Below are 15,993 nucleotides of genomic sequence, written 5' to 3' on the forward strand. Positions count from 1 at the left end.
ATCATAAAAAAGTTTTAAAAAACTAACAACGATAAACAAGATTTCAGTGAGTAAGACAAATGATAAATTTGAAACAAATTGTCGTTGAAAAACGTTATACTTGTCCGTAGCTTAAGCCCTGACAGGGACCGCTCTTTAATTAGGTATTACGTAAAAAGGAACCAAGAATTGAACATTAATTAACCAAGAAATGGTGCGCTGCTAATTATAGTCAAAATCAGTCCATATGATATTGGAAAACACTTTCTAGAGCATATCGCTTTGCATAACAAAGCAAGGCCTTAATTGGCAACAATGAAAGGGAACAAAACAGACTTCCAATGTTTCAAAGGCAATAGAGCGTTCAAAAACAGTATTTAAATTTGTACCGAACATTGTTTGCCCCGGACAACCATAAAAGAATGCTATTTTTACACTTGATAAACTGGGTTGTTAAATTATACCTTTTATGAAATTGGGATGACTAGAAACGTGGATGAAGAGTGAAGTATCGCGGCCCTCATTTTGAAAGAACTTGCATGCTGTTCGCCATAAAATCACGCAATTACTAAAATCAAATCGGCGTAAGTTGAGCGCATTCGGCAAACTATTGTGTTTGTTCTAAACAGCATCGTACACAAAAGCCCACGGTGTGGCTTATAAATAGTTGTTTGCATAAAACAACAATGAGATCCATTTTCATTATGTTCTTCTTTCTGTTTTGTTTCTGTCTTGCTGCTCAGTGTGTTGTAATAGGAGATGTCTGTGATTTAAATGGCACGAGAGCCAGCGAGCGACCTGAGCTCACCTCCCTTCTTTGCCGCTAACTCGCGCCAAAACCGCATTAAACTTCAACTTGAGTAGCACATGAAGCACAGTAAAAGCTCTTGTAGCTTTTTTCAGTCGTGTTTTCACGGCAAAAGGAAAGAATTCTCGAAGTATTCAATCGTTCAAATACCTTGAGCGTTGGATTTAGGATTTTAGAATCTCAAACTCGGCAATCAGAGCGACCGAGTCTAGTGTCATTGCGGGTATTTCACTCACCTCTGCTTTCTAATGTCTCGCTGAGTTGCTTGGCCATTTTTTCGTAATCAATCTGTAACGGCAACCAAAATCATTTTTGCATCAGTTACACAATATAATATAAAGCGACTGTGAATAGGGTTTTGTGGTAGGGAGTGAGAACTTGAAGTGAGGCCACAAAACAATACCATATGTTCTTACGAATAATACAAGCCACTTGTTTTACATGTCTAGCTGTCAAGAATATTTGCAATTCGACTCTTCATTTGCCTTGTTTGATAAACAGAGAATGTTGACTAATGACTACAGACGAAATAGCTCAGGGGTATGGCTAAAATATACAGAAGAATATCTTACTCAACGCAGATCTCAGCAAGAACCTGGTAAGGATCTTTCTAGCCTGGGCAAAATCTCCGTCATTTTTCCTCCTTCCGCTTAGGGTCATAGAATGAGCGATTTGAGTTGATGAAAACACATTCCAGCTGACTTTCAATCGTGCTGAAAGCGCGAGAATTCCAAAACACACCGGCTGAAAGACGGGCAACGCGCGCTCAATCAGCAAATGAATAAATTTTTTCCAGGTGACGATCAAACAATATAGCTGCTAACAACGGGAGAGATCGCATAATTTGGTAAATGTCAAACATATTTTCTCTTGTCTTGCAAACCAAGATGTCTGTTACTTAAACAACAGCTTGTGCCCCTTAGAAGTGAGCTGAGTTTTGTTATTACATTTTCAAGTCTCTTCTCTTTCCACTCCTGGTTAACTTTTAATTTCATAAACAATACATTGTCAAGTGTTTTTATTAATAGCTTTGATATAGCCGACTCACGATTCACACCGAAATACCCTAATTAAGTCAATTTAAGGTCGTGACATTGACGGATATCAATCAGATGGCAGAGTTACATGCGACAGAGTGGAAGTCAATCAGACTAACCTGTTAGTGATGGGCAAAAATATTTTACACTAAACTCCTCACTCAATTCTTGGACTTGATTAACTGCAATTTAATTTCTAAAATCTTTTCAACGTGAAGAATCCTGATATGATGATGTTAGAATTTCTACTCGAAAATATATTTGATGTAGTGCTTAGTCAACTTCGAATTGTACCAAAGAGGCTCAAATTTAAAATGTTAATTTGGTAAATTAGAGTTTAATACAGCAGACTAAGAACGAAAAATGACAAAAGAAGAGACACGCATGATAGGTATCAATAGAATTAATACGCAACTGAAAATCGTGAAGTATCCACTGTCACAGACCATTGTATGGATTCTTGAATAAATCGTCTGATTTTAAATGAAATGTAATCTGAATGATGATAAGTTTGGAAAGGTTTTGGCACATTTCATACTTAGACTTTATCTAGTGGCTCCAAGAGAAAATAGTGGTGGTTCATTATTTTTAAAGAGTAGGTCTGCTGAGGTGCAATTTTCCGATCTATGTAAAATCAATTGTTATTATTATTATTACTATTACTATTATTATTATTATTATTATTATTGATATCATGATTATTATCAGTGTCATTATTGATTTCTATAGTGATTATGGTATGAATTTAAGAAAGAAGAAAGTAAATAAGATGAAATAAATAAAAAATGAATTTAGTAAGAATGAAATAAAACGATAAATACACGAAGAAAAGAAAAAATAAAATCGGTGAAACGAAATGAAATGAGGTGACGTTGCATCATGTTTGAGGTTGCAGATGCTTGAAGACGAGAAAATAGAAGTTAAGCAGAAGAGTAATAAAACTTCATTATATTAGTCTATGGTCTACGTTCGTCTTGAGTCAATTCAAATTCAAAGTTGAGTTAGAAAGCGGAAAATTTTTGGTGTTGGTTGAGACCTCTAAAATTAATGGAGATGATTGCATAACGTAAAGCCTAAATATGATTATTTAGTTTCCCACGCTCAGTGTAGACAACTAGGAGTTGTAGGCTAGCCAGGGTCGTTATTCCAAACATTTGGACGTTCCTATGTAACATGCGAATATGGAAAATACTAAACTCATTGATAAATATTGATTTTCATTAAGTTATTACAAAGATTTGAAAAAAAAACCACTGAAATAGAAAATAAAAAACCAAAACAAAACAAGTAAGGAGACATGTGTTTCGAATGATAAAAATAATTATCGACATAGAAAACCACATAGATAGCCTCTGGCATTCCTTTGCAATCAAAGGTTAAATCTCTGAAAACAAAATTGGAAAGGATTGTACTAGCTTTGCCCATCATTGATCAATACGTGTGGGGTTTCTGTCGCACAACGTATTAACTGAAGCTTAACTTTATGCGATTTCGATCTTTTGAATCATAGCGAAGTTCTTAAGTTTACTAAGTTAGCAAAACGATTTCCTACGGATAAAAATCAATCGACCAAAACCGTGTATTTTACATAACTGTTTATCAACTGCCTTCCTTGCAGTCAAAAATTAAAATCCACACCACACTTCTCATCGCCGTTTTTAAAATCTGCTTAAGCATGCGGCTTTAAGCCACCACAAGAATGGAAGAAAAAAGAATAAAGTACCGGATTTTTTGGGTGCCATAGAGTAGCTTATGTTGTATGTGGGTGCGACAGGAGCCCGGCTCCTGACTGCGGTCAGAGCTGTTGATATTACTATACTATTTTCTTGAATCATCTTAGCGAGTCTGCGATCTAGATCATGGAAATCCAAGTACAAGTGCTTATACAGATTATGGCGGAAAAAAGGCTACTACTCTATCTGTATGGCGACTTAGCGTACGATCAAACCTTTTCTCGTTCAAATATTTGTAAGAAACGTCAATGTCATGATTATATGATAGTCGGATGGTTTGACGACACTTTCAAATTTGACATAAAAGATAAACTAAAATGATAAGCGATTAATTTGTCGGATTTTTATGACAAACAAACTTCTCTTAGTGGTGAAAAATTATCAAATACTTGTATAATATGTGAAAGCTGTGCTGATAGATCTATAAAAAGTACGGAGAAAAGTATTTGTGGGACTAACGCAAACTGGTCTTAAGTGAGAGCATAACTGAACGCTAATGATCATAGCCAACTTTGTTTTCTGAATAAACATTGAATATTGTTCTCGGCTAAGAGCAAAGTTTAGCGTCATAAGCGTAATGGATTCTTTACTGTTCCTGAAGTTTTCTCAATAATTCTTTCGTTTCGCTAATTTAGTTTCTCCTCCTTTTTTCTTGGCTCCTTTGCAGAAAAGTATAATTCATAACTAAAAACCTAGACCTCTACTTGCGTTGGAAACTCTTTCACATTCAACACGTTTTCTATGCAGTACCCTTGCCTATTTCAATCCTTCATCTTTCCTAAGCTTCAATCGTTTTGGGCGTTTCCCCATAGCGTATTGGTTCCATTTCTCAATTGAGGACTTCAATTTATAGGCCACCAAGAATTAACCGTCTATATATATTTGCTTCTTTCAGAATAAATAATGAAAAATCCACTTTCTTTTGGCATTGGCCAACTTTCACAGCGTGCTTGGGTCTGGGATACGCCAGTGATGTGTCCAACGACACTTGAACAACAATATCCGGGTAATCAGGTATTCCAACTAATACCAGTTCGGATTATTTTTGGAGGATTTTTTGAGAGGATTTCCCCTTCTCCGAGTGGCTTTTCCTTTTTTTTTGTTTCATTCTTCGGGATACCGATTCGTAGAGGTAGCCTGTAAGTCTTAAGTCGCCACTCCATAGAATTCGAGGAATGAGGAAAGGAAAAAACATTTTAAGAGAACTCTCATCTGTATTTTGATTGTTTATACAAAATTTCAGACTGTACATACAACTCACCTCGACATTGACTTGCGCAACGTTGTGAACTTTCATTGCTCGAAGGCCAAACTTTAGACTACACAGTGTCTCGTTGACATCACGAAAGGAAGGTGAAACACACACCTATAAAGTAAAAAAGGGACGGATTTAGGCTTTTGATATAATGCTGTCATTTTCAGAAGGAAGACAAGAAATGGAAACATTAACGGTGCTCTCACTTGGCTCATTCAATCAGAAAAACAAAATTTTGTTGTCAGCTTGTGATGAAATGTGTAACAAACGCGACGATATATGGACTTATGTCTGCTATAGCTGGTTAAAAACTGAGCAAACCAGTCTGGTGAGCCTGGGAAGGATGTACTTACAATTAAACTGGTTTTGGAGTTTCCATCTAAGCCATCCTGAAGCAGCCTTGTCAGTGTTGAGTTCCTGTATGGAATATGACGCTTGGTACCTTCAGCTAATGCTTGAATCACATTCCTGAAACGATTGATACTTCACCTTGAAAAAACATTATATTGTAATTCTGGACTTCACATCCTGTCATTAATTATTCTAGATCACTTGAGTTGGTCGAGAATGAAAGCAATATCTTGCGATGTGTAGGATAAGATCAAATTCGCTATTTCAGTCAAAGGCTCAAATTTTCTCCAAGCTTAACATTATCACTAGAATCAGTCACTCATTTCGTCTATGCTTTCAGGTGAACACTGGGAGTGCTCCTCCCATAGCCTAGAAACAAAATATTCAATCGTGTTTGTTATTACGTGTGAGAATTAGATAAGGACTGTTTGGGTTTAAAGTGAAGAGACAAAGCTCCCGGGAAGAACCCTTAGTAGGATCCGATTCTTCCAATATAAGAACTTCTAGCGGATGTTTCACTTTGCATCATTGAATATTTAAATTTTTTTTTTCGGGACCCACACCACACACCATGGGACAATTTACCAACGCGATCAGTGAGAAATATCAAAATAAGATTACATGATAGAAAAGTGACACTTTGCCAGTGTAAAGTATAACTGAAATAAGGACTTAAATGGTTATTTCGTCCTCGTCACAACCTCTAAGTTAATGTTCAGAGAAATACGAGAAGTGATCACTGACGTGAGTTTAGAAATATTGGACATGAGAAGATACCGTATAGCAACTGTGTACTTAAATATCTACCATAATTTTACCCTTTGTTTTTTACGTAGATTCCTGATAGAAGAATAAATCAAGTTTAGTGCAGGTTTAAATTTAGCAAGCAAGAGTTTTTTCTTTTTTTTAAGTTAACCAAACAAATCACAAACGCATCATATTGGCTTAAAAATTGGCGAATTATTAATGCCGCGTATCAGCGTCTTAGTAACTTACCCCAGCTCCAGCAGAGAGGAATTGATACTCTGTGCTTCTTGGAGTCGTTCACCTTCAGCCTTAGTCTTCTTCACCCTCTCACTGCCTGCTAGATCACAGCTGCGATTGGAAATATTGTGAAATAAAATCTCCGGTCGAACAGAACGAAACGAAGATAACCCCACATGGTGCTTACAGTAAAAAGGGCTCCGCCACGATATCTTAGGCAATTTCAGAAAGCAAGAAATGTTTCAATACTGCATAAAGACTTGAAAGAATAGTTTACTGTGAAAGATAAACATCACATAGGTAGGAGTATACCTGAAATAGCGGAGGATTGTTGAGGATGGAGTAGATTGACTCGGATTGTGGCCAGCGTGAAACTTAAAAAACCTTGGACTTAAGTTTTCAGGATGTACAAACCGTAACTCCTTTCAACATATCCTCTGTCTTTTCAAGCTCTTGTAACCTTTTTTCGCACGAAGATTTTTGTTTGTGAAACGGTGGCGAGCCTAATCATTATATTATCTACTTGAGTTTAAACACTTGCACGGTCTTTACACGCTCTTTATACGCTTCTACGCTTTCACATTTATTGAACCGGAATTGTAGCGTCAAAGCTAAATATCAAAGCGAGGATACTGGCTCAACAAGATCTGGGTGGGCCTAGAATAATTAAAACAGTTGAAAAAATATCAGATGCTTTATCTATAGCTCAAGCTTCCATACGTCAGAGATAAAAAAGAATTGGCGCCAAATGGAAAGAAGATAAAAGGATAAAGTTGAAAGCCGTATAAACCGGTCATATTTACTGACCTCTCGTGTCCTTGTCTACCATTGTTTACCTAAACCTCATCTTTCAGGGGATAGTACTTCAAACGGAAAGTTAGCAGCCCAAAGAAAATTAAGGAAATTTGACTCAACTAGCTGACCGTAAAGCGCAGGTTGCCTGTGAAACTTTTTCATTTCATCTGACATTTTTTTTCATTTTTTTCAGAGCATCTCAAATCTGATTTAAAGGAGCTCATAACGACTTTTTTTTTTCAAGATAATTTATGAATTAGACTCCATTTGAATTCCACGCTGAGAAAAAAATAGTTTTGTGGCCAACGAACACCGTTTTTCCACCAAACGGGATATAGGGCAAGCCTTTTACCCCGCTTTTGCCTCATTCCTCAATATCAAGCATATGTTTTCTTAAACAAAAAAATTAATTTTTCCTTCTTGTAAAAAGGAGATAAATTGTTCGATGGTTGCTTTATACCATATTCTCCTGCAGGTTCTATGCATCATCGGAGATAAAAAAAACTTTTTGCTCGGAAACGTACACTTTTCAATTCTGTGTCAGTAATAATGTTAAAAAAAAAACTCCGCAAGCGACTTTATGCGGCCGCGCGTGATGCCTATATATTGCCCTATATGTGGCTTCCTAAGACGCCGACCAAAACTGAAATCGGTCGTTAACATGGCGACAGCTCACTCTGAAATATTGCGATAATGCGCCATAAAGATTAAAACATTTCCGTAAAGCGTGATCTCTGCTTTGCACTCGTCCATGAAATTGCTGCAATACGATTTAGGCGTAACGTAAGGTAGGCACAAAAACTTAGACGCCGGAAAAACTCGGTGCCAACAGTACTCACCTCGATTAATTAAAGCAAACCAAATAGCCAAAGTCAAGGGAACAGGAAGAATATAAAATCGAAGCAGATGTGGGTGAAAAAGAGTAAGAAAGAGCGAGAAGAACTTGACGAACACTAGTGGAATACCTACACGTAAAGTTTTCCTCTGACGGCGGCCAAACCATTCGTTTGAGATGAAATTCTGGACAGCATTTCTTCGTCCTCCTATGTAAAAGGAAAAAACCAAACCTACATCAGAGTGAATCATTATGGCATTTTCATCTAGAGCTATTTACGTAAGTCTGAAATTCTCTGAGATGTAAAGGAACGTAGACTTTTTTTTTTTACAAAAGATAAAACAACTGAAATAGTTGCCATTAAAAACCGTTTCAGAGCAGAACAAAAAAAAAAAAAGGAAAATTCGCTCACATCGAAGTGATCAGAAGACCCTAAGCCCTCAACTGAGCCGCCTTCACTTGAATAGTCAGTGTCTGAAGTTCCCGATATGTAATACGACTCATAACTGCTGAAGGAGTCTGTTATCCCTGCAATAAAGAGTAGACAAGAGTGATGTTCACGCTGCAAGCTTGCGAGTTAATAATTGGAAAAACTTCTAAAGGAAATACATATTTTTTTTTATCAGACACTGTCAGAGTTCCGAAGCAATGATGACAGAATCAATTAAACCAAAAAGGGAAGGAACGAAAAATGGAAAATTAAACCGACGATTGAACGAATAAGAGAGGAATTAAGGTCATGCATTACGTTAATTCCCAAACGATTATCACCTCCATAACGACGTGGAACACTGAGCCTCTCGATTTTAAGTAGACAAACTGCATGAGATCTGCAATAAAAAGAAAAAGTGGCTGTGAACAAATTAGCAAGAAAACTCACCACGCCTATCATGCGCTGTGATGACAAACGGATGCACTTGACGGACACTTAATCTTTCTTTTTATTAGTCAGCCGGTCAGTACCTCGATCCGTGGGTCGGTCAATCAGTCACTGAGTCTATCATAAAATGTAACAAAAATATTTAAGCTTTAAACCAACCTGCTGGACTGTCTGTTCATTTTGGTCTCGGCAATGGCCAGTTTCTTTTTGCCAGATTTCAACAGTTTACAAATCTCCTCTGGACTTTTGACAAAGTATTCAGATAAGTTATCTACGTAAACTCCTACGACAGACAGAAGAATCGGAATGATTAGATATCCAGTCTAAGGCTGGAGCCTATTATGCGCAGAGTATGACGGACTCAGCTTTGTACCCCAGTGGATGAGAGTCTCGTAACATCAAGTCTAGTTTAGCAAGCTCTCTCGTGTTCCCTCGATTTCGTTTTTCTTGGCATCTTAGATGATAAGTATCGCACATCTCCCCCTACCCTCTCATAGTAGACTTGATTGTGTGAAATACTTATAGCTTATACTTAATGATGCTCTCTACACCTTTTTTGGGATGTTCTCTCAAGTAAACTTCAGTTCCAGATTTTTCGGAGCCTAGCAAATCATAAATTCGTTCTTGATATATTTGCAAATAGGAACATGTCACCTACAAAACAAAAACAAGAAAAATAATTGAAGAAACCAGTGACTGCAGCCCTGGGAAATGGTGGGAGTGTTGCTGTTTGACGTAGCATATTATTTGGTTTTGTGCTACGCTCTTGTTATTTTTATTGATCAGTTTGCAGGTTTTCAAAGAGGCATGATGTTGAAATTTGACAAAGTTCCCCCCATTTGCAGAGTATTTTTTTCATGGAAAGCCGCACTTCAGTCATGCGGGGTCAAGTGTTAAAACTCTGAATGTTTTGCAAAGACTAGGAGGGCATTTTGAATATTGCTGTTCATAGGTCTTTACAGAAGAACGCATCCTCTATTGTAATGTATTAAATTGGATTACAGCTTTTGCAATGATTAGACACTTATATTGATGATTGAATGAATCAATAGATTAATCAATCAATGAACCAGTAATCCATTGAATCAATCAATCAATCAATCGATCGATCGATCGATCGATCGATCGATCGATTAGTCAAATTAGTTAACAATTGCATGACGGACTGTTCATCTCCTCAGTTTTATTGAAGAAGATGGATCTTGGAAAGCGGTTCATGTAAACGTTTTCTTACAGGAATGTTAACAAATTTTCATAGAAAACAACAACCACAAAATCATTCTGTTTTGTGACGTTTTAGGCTTACCGCGTAGGAATGTGCAACGTCTTTACCAATCAGAGCGAACATATGAGATACAACATTGGTAGTTAATCCGTCTGAAGCCATCAGAGTGTGAGTTTTACCTGTAAGTGTGAAATTTTACATTGCAAAAGGCCATCAATCTTTCTTGATGAAAAACGAATCAATCGTATACACTGCTTCATCGCGATTTCACGCTGTGCTTTATGGAAGCTCCTAAAAACTTTCTTATTGGTGGTCACACAGAAACGGCGAAATCAGAGGATTGGCCCATTATTGGCTCATCGTCTCTCCAATTTTCATGAAGGATTAAAGTCCATTAGTTCTCAAACCGAGTATTTTATTGCAATGTTCACAATTTTCTAAAACTGCAGCTCAGACAATGGGCTTCGTTTGTACAGTCACGCTTCCGTCTCCTTGTAACTAGAAGATTTAAGACCCTTGGGAATTGAAAGCTCTGGGATGGAATAATTTTCCGTAAATACCTGCTCCAGTTTGTCCGTACGCCATCAAAATTCCATTTAGGCCGGTCATGGAGGCTTCCACCAGAGGCTTACCGACAACCTGGTACACCTAAGAGAACAACAGAGCAAGTATTTAGACACATATATATAACCTAAACTTGTAGTTGTCAATTATTCATGCGTGATGGTGTGTTGTGCATCAAAGAACAAATAAACAGTTTTTCAAGATTCCAATAGTTGTTTGAAAACAGTAAAGGGCGTGATTTTGTGAATGAAATATGTTATTTCAGGCCAGGCTTAAATAGATTTTGTCTAAAATATGGAATTAATCCATTTTAAACATACCTCATCATTTCCAGCATCTGGTGGTAATACTTGGTCAAATTGAAAAATTCTCTCTCTCTTACCATCCACCACATGAATCTTTTTGATAAAAGAAACTAGATTTAACAAAAAATCACATCGATACAGAAAAAAAAAAGAGGACACAAATTTGAAGTCTTTCATAGATACTCTTTTTCTTCTGGATTAATCAGGTACTGTTGTGAATTCGGTGGCTCTAAGTCAATATTCTATGTAACAAGCTGCCACTTAATCATTCGTAACTCTATTTCTTATTTGGGTTAGAGAACGTTTAGAGCGAATCGGAATCATTTATTAAAAATATATATTTTTTAATACATGGGTGAGAAATGAAGGACAGTATATATCACAACGGCCAAGCTCTGAGTGCCATTCGGTACTCGTCAGTAGCCTTCTATCATATTCACAGTTTCACTTGATTAGTTTCATACATTAGGTATCGTTTAAATTGACACCTGAGTCAGGTCCTCATACTCCGCGGTAACTGCTCCCTTTCCATCTAAGCTTCTGACGTCACTTTCAACCAAAGGACGAATCCTGACATAAACTTGAACCCTGCCTGTTGTTTCTTCTTCAGATACGTCTGAACCTTGATCAAAAATTTAACCATTCATTGCTATGACATACCTTCTACTCATTGTTCACGCATATTCTTTAAACACTACTGCCAATGAGAGTCTAAGAGTGACAGGTATGCAATCTCTCCTTAAAGTATCACTGAATCATACATCGAGATCACGAGAATCAAGGAAATAATCGCGGACTAAAAAGCTCTTGATTGATAAGCAAATTATCTTTGTCAGTAACGTAGGAAATGTAAAGAGAACAGTGTGGAGAATATACATACTGATGTTGAGATGTAAAGGGTTGATGACGTCATTGTTACTGAGGTTAAGTTGCTCTGCGTGATGGTTTCCGTTTAGGTTGAGCATAAAAATAGGGTACTCAAAGTGGAATTGTAATTCAAAAGATAAGCGGAGGCTTAAAACTGGCCGTTATCTTTGCTATCAGGTTAAATAATCATTTCACCTTGCAGAGAGGTAAAATTCTTTTGAAAACAAGGCTACCCGCATCTTAAATGACCTTTGCTGTCTAGCCTTTTAAGCATAAGACATGTTTACAAGAATTATATAACTCATTCATCACTAAAAACGGTAACTTAAGATCTCTTAAGCAGGAAATTCATGGTGAGAAAAAAAAACCGTTTGCTAAGTTTGGAAAGTTAATAACTTTGCTCGGAACTCTTGATGGTAAATTACATACTAATCATATTTGAGCCGTTCAGACGTAATTTCGATATTTAAGGTTTGGTTTCTTTGAGCCCTCCTGCATTCACCTTTTTTGCCTTTAATTTTTTTCCTTTTTGCAGTTATCATTTCTCAGTCGCCTCTTAGCTCATCAAGAAATCTCCGATTACGTAACACATTCATCGAACATGACTAAGGCCAAGGACATGAAAATGATAGGAATGTCTCGCACGCTGACAGGTACAGTTTAGGAGACGAAAGATGGAAACTTCGAGAATTTCAAACTAATTATCTCATTAACTCTTATATAAATTGTTTTTGATCAACGCTGTCCGCTGTCAAGAAGGTAATATGGGGATATGTCGAAAAAACTTAATTTCTGTTTTGCTTGAATATCTGTTCGTTTGGTGTTTGTTTGTTTATTCATTTCATTTCTTGCATGAAGCTTCCACCTGATACTAAATCTTCCAAAAGAAAGGAAATTATATAGAGGGATTTTAAACCTGATCATTACAAATTCAAGATTGATTTTTTAGGAGCAGTAAACTTGACCTTATAAGGAAGTCCGGCTGAAAGGAAGGAAATGACTAGGGGACTTGTATCTTTTACAGCAGCATAAAACTCATTTCAGTGAATTTTTGGTATTTATAAGGATTAGATAACAGATAGGAAGACAATGTCTATCTGATAAACCTCTTTATCATTCACTGTATAAACAAAAATCGCCTGAAATCGTACATCTGCTTATCACGGCTACTAAAACTGGCCTCTGTCGTTATAAAAAAGCCGCCATTATTCCTTAACCGTCTCCAATGGTGATGTATGTTCGTAATACAATGATGCCTTCAACATGAAAAACAATATTTCATGTTTTGAGGCATTTTTGGGAAAATTCTTATTAACAGAACTTCTTGCATGTCCGAAGCGCCAATATGTTTTTTATTAGTACTAAAGGCAATCCTCTTGTCAGAATAAATTTTCAAAGTATTTTAAAATTGTTTCTATTCACTTCAAATGTTGGGCTTCCGTTACAGAAAATGAAAAGAATTCACGAAAAGATTGCCTACAATTGCTTTATACAATGTGTCAAGGACTCACGAAAGTGCCATCTCCATTATAATTGAATACCAGATTTCAAACTGGGAGAGGAATGTTAGACTTGGTGATGTTAAACTTAATATGCTATAAAATTTTTTGTATTTTAAAAGGGTTTAAACCTAAACAAACAATTTCCAGCCTCCTGTAGATCGTTGTTGTTTACTCTGACTTTTGTCGCTTAATCAGTAATATTATATATAATACGGCTTACAAACAGTAATTATCCCAAATAAAGAAACAATCGTTTTACCGAAAAGGTCCCAAATAAAACGTTGAAGCTTTTAAATAAGCCAACCCACCTTGAGAATACTGCCGTCTCATCTTAAAGGGCTTTCAGTTAATTCCACCTATTCTCTCGTTACGTATCATTATCTATTTCTGCCACGAACACAACAGTCTGCAGTAAATTCCCTTCCAGCTTCTTGAAGATGTTCCTACTGTACGACAGTCATGTGAACTCAGAAACATAAGAGGGATACAAAAAAATCCCGAGGAAGAGTGAATGGTGACACTAGGATCAGCGGGATTATATGTGATCTTTGCTTCGGCGGAGGAAATTAAATACCGTATTAAATCCCATTGGCCAATAAACGCAGGTTATCGAGGACCTCATGTCACCTATACTACTCGACATTCAGTGCTAAAGAAAAGTGTGCAGACAGGTTTTGAATTTCAATCAGTTGACAACTGGCTGCAATGGGAGCCCCAACTGGCCCATTTTATTTGATATTAATCTCAGCGGGCAAATTAGCTTTGAATGAGTTGTCAGTAATCGAATCCCTGTGTTTGCGCAAAGAAATGTGGGATCGCCACGGGGAAAACCTTGCGACTCAGTAGAAAGAAATGTATGGCGAAAGGTTGTTTCGACGTCCACAAAAACGATTTACAGAGAGATGATCGTTCTTTCGCCGCTGTTTTATCAGAAATGGATTTAGGTAATGTTGATATAAGGAAAGCGTAAGTTTTTGTTCGAAGAACCTCGAAATATGTTGTAAAATCTACAGAAATTGAAAACATTTCTCAACGCGCGAGGTGTATTGTGAAACTGACATCGCTTGATAGTCTCGAAATTCTGAGATATTAGCTATGAAACGCCAAGAAATAAATCAATAAAGCCTTTTCAGCTTTTTTGACGTGTGTTAAGTCCACCCCTAGCTTTTTTCTTGGCTTGGTAATACTAAAGAGCTACAACAGCTACCTCGAGGTACTGGGAGATTGAAATGACGAGAAATGGTGAGCTTGAGTATTAATATTACCGTCAGGTACATTTAAGTGATTAAACACCTACATTGCCTCTCTGTTGTGATCGCTGAGAACGAACCAGCGTTGATATTCTACTCAAAACTGAGCCCATCCTTCTGCGATGATAAGGAACAAATGCACAACTGAATATAGATCCACAGTTTCAGCCGGGGTTCTCCTGATCTTGATTTTACTGACCAGATCCTCCAAGGAGTTCAAGGAGAAAAGTGGCCGCTCAAAAACCTTTGGATCATTTTCAAACAAACTATCACTTGACCTAGGGATTTCCTCGTGTTTTCCCTCGCTTATTTCATCTTTCCAAAGAGCAACAGTTCGATATAAACAATTTCCATCTCCGCTGACAACGACTTCTCTCCTTAGAGTAGGTATAATTTCAGACGTCGTAATTTGTTTATTTAATTCGTTGACAAGAATAAAAATAATCTGTATCTACATAAATACAACTGAAAAGACTTAAATGAGTTATTTCCTAGCGATTTATGGCTAATTTTGTAAATGTTGAGACCATTACGCGATGACGATTTAACATTAAACCTTACGTAGGGAGAGACGTTCATCGGTGTATTTTGTAACAGATTTCGTGGAAATACAAGCAAAAACTTACACTTCTCTCGAATCAACATTATCTTTAGCCATTTATGATAAAACCTCGGCGAAAAAGCGTTGATCTCTCCCCAAAATTTATTTTTTGGACGTCGAAATAACCTTTCGCTATGTATTTTGTTTGCAATGTTTGCAATGCTGCGATCTCAGAAATCTTTGCGCAAGGATCCGATTACTGGCCACTCATTCATTCCGCCTCGATAAACATATAATGACTAGTTCCAGGCAGCACTAGTTCCCAAGGCGAAGCGGCATGCTAGTAACGTCACTCAGTGACGTCAGTACTGAAGCAGAATCCCTCATGGTACGCGTTTTTTTTGGCTACACTTGAGGTAAATGCGGTTGGATATTGTTATTGGTTACTATATTGTTGTTTTTTTGCTTTTAACATGCCGTAACGAGACGAAATCAACGTCCAATGAAGTCCTTAAAAACGAAAATGAGAGTACAACGAGGCCATTATCTAACTTCTTCCAAATCAGAAGTTCACTGAATAGGGGACAACATATGCAACCTTAAAAATTACGCTAATATCCTTATATATACGGGAACAAGGCAGAATAGGTCATATGGGTTAATATTGCCTGTGCGCTCACTAGACCATCACATAGAATTCACTGTAAAAATGCGTCTGTTCAGTAATAGATCATAGGTGATGTCAAATATATTGGTAAGAGCAAAGAAGTGACTTGATCGAGGCGCGATTGAGAGTGGTACTGGTCAATAGTCTTACTACCCTTTGACGTCTTCTCTGAATAGATGCACGGCAACACATCGCATGGCTTAATATTAAATCTATCATGACTTTAACTTCATAACTCGCACTGATGAAACTGGAAATTTGATAAAAGGGATGATAAAGTTATCTTCTGTTTATATTAGTAATGATTGTTTCTTGTTAAAAGAATAAGAGAAATGGTGAGTTTTGAGCTCGGTAAAGAAAAAGAAGGTGTTTTTCGTCTCGTCACGAGCGTGGGACAGAGAAAATATTTTTAGTC

General features: G+C 37.0%; 1 protein-coding gene across 1 annotated transcript; it reads right to left on the reverse strand.

The window, feature by feature from the left end:
• Positions 1-1,023: 1,023 nt before the first annotated feature.
• LOC136283611 (kinesin-like protein KIF3A) lies at positions 1,024-13,642 on the reverse strand (the record flags this gene model as incomplete). The annotated part of the gene is made up of 14 exons (XM_066172725.1): positions 13,429-13,642; positions 11,240-11,373; positions 10,767-10,844; positions 10,443-10,530; positions 9,964-10,061; positions 9,209-9,311; positions 8,817-8,940; positions 8,549-8,607; positions 8,190-8,305; positions 7,912-7,985; positions 6,160-6,258; positions 5,166-5,280; positions 4,819-4,923; positions 1,024-1,075 (listed from the first exon to the last, which is right to left on the reverse strand). Coding segments are annotated over exons 1-14 (1,267 nt in total), but the record flags the coding sequence as incomplete, so codon positions are not given.
• Positions 13,643-15,993: the final 2,351 nt, after the last annotated feature.

This window comes from Pocillopora verrucosa, chromosome 1 (genome assembly GCF_036669915.1).
Source record: "Pocillopora verrucosa isolate sample1 chromosome 1, ASM3666991v2, whole genome shotgun sequence".
Classification (NCBI taxonomy): Eukaryota; Metazoa; Cnidaria; class Anthozoa; order Scleractinia; family Pocilloporidae; genus Pocillopora; species Pocillopora verrucosa.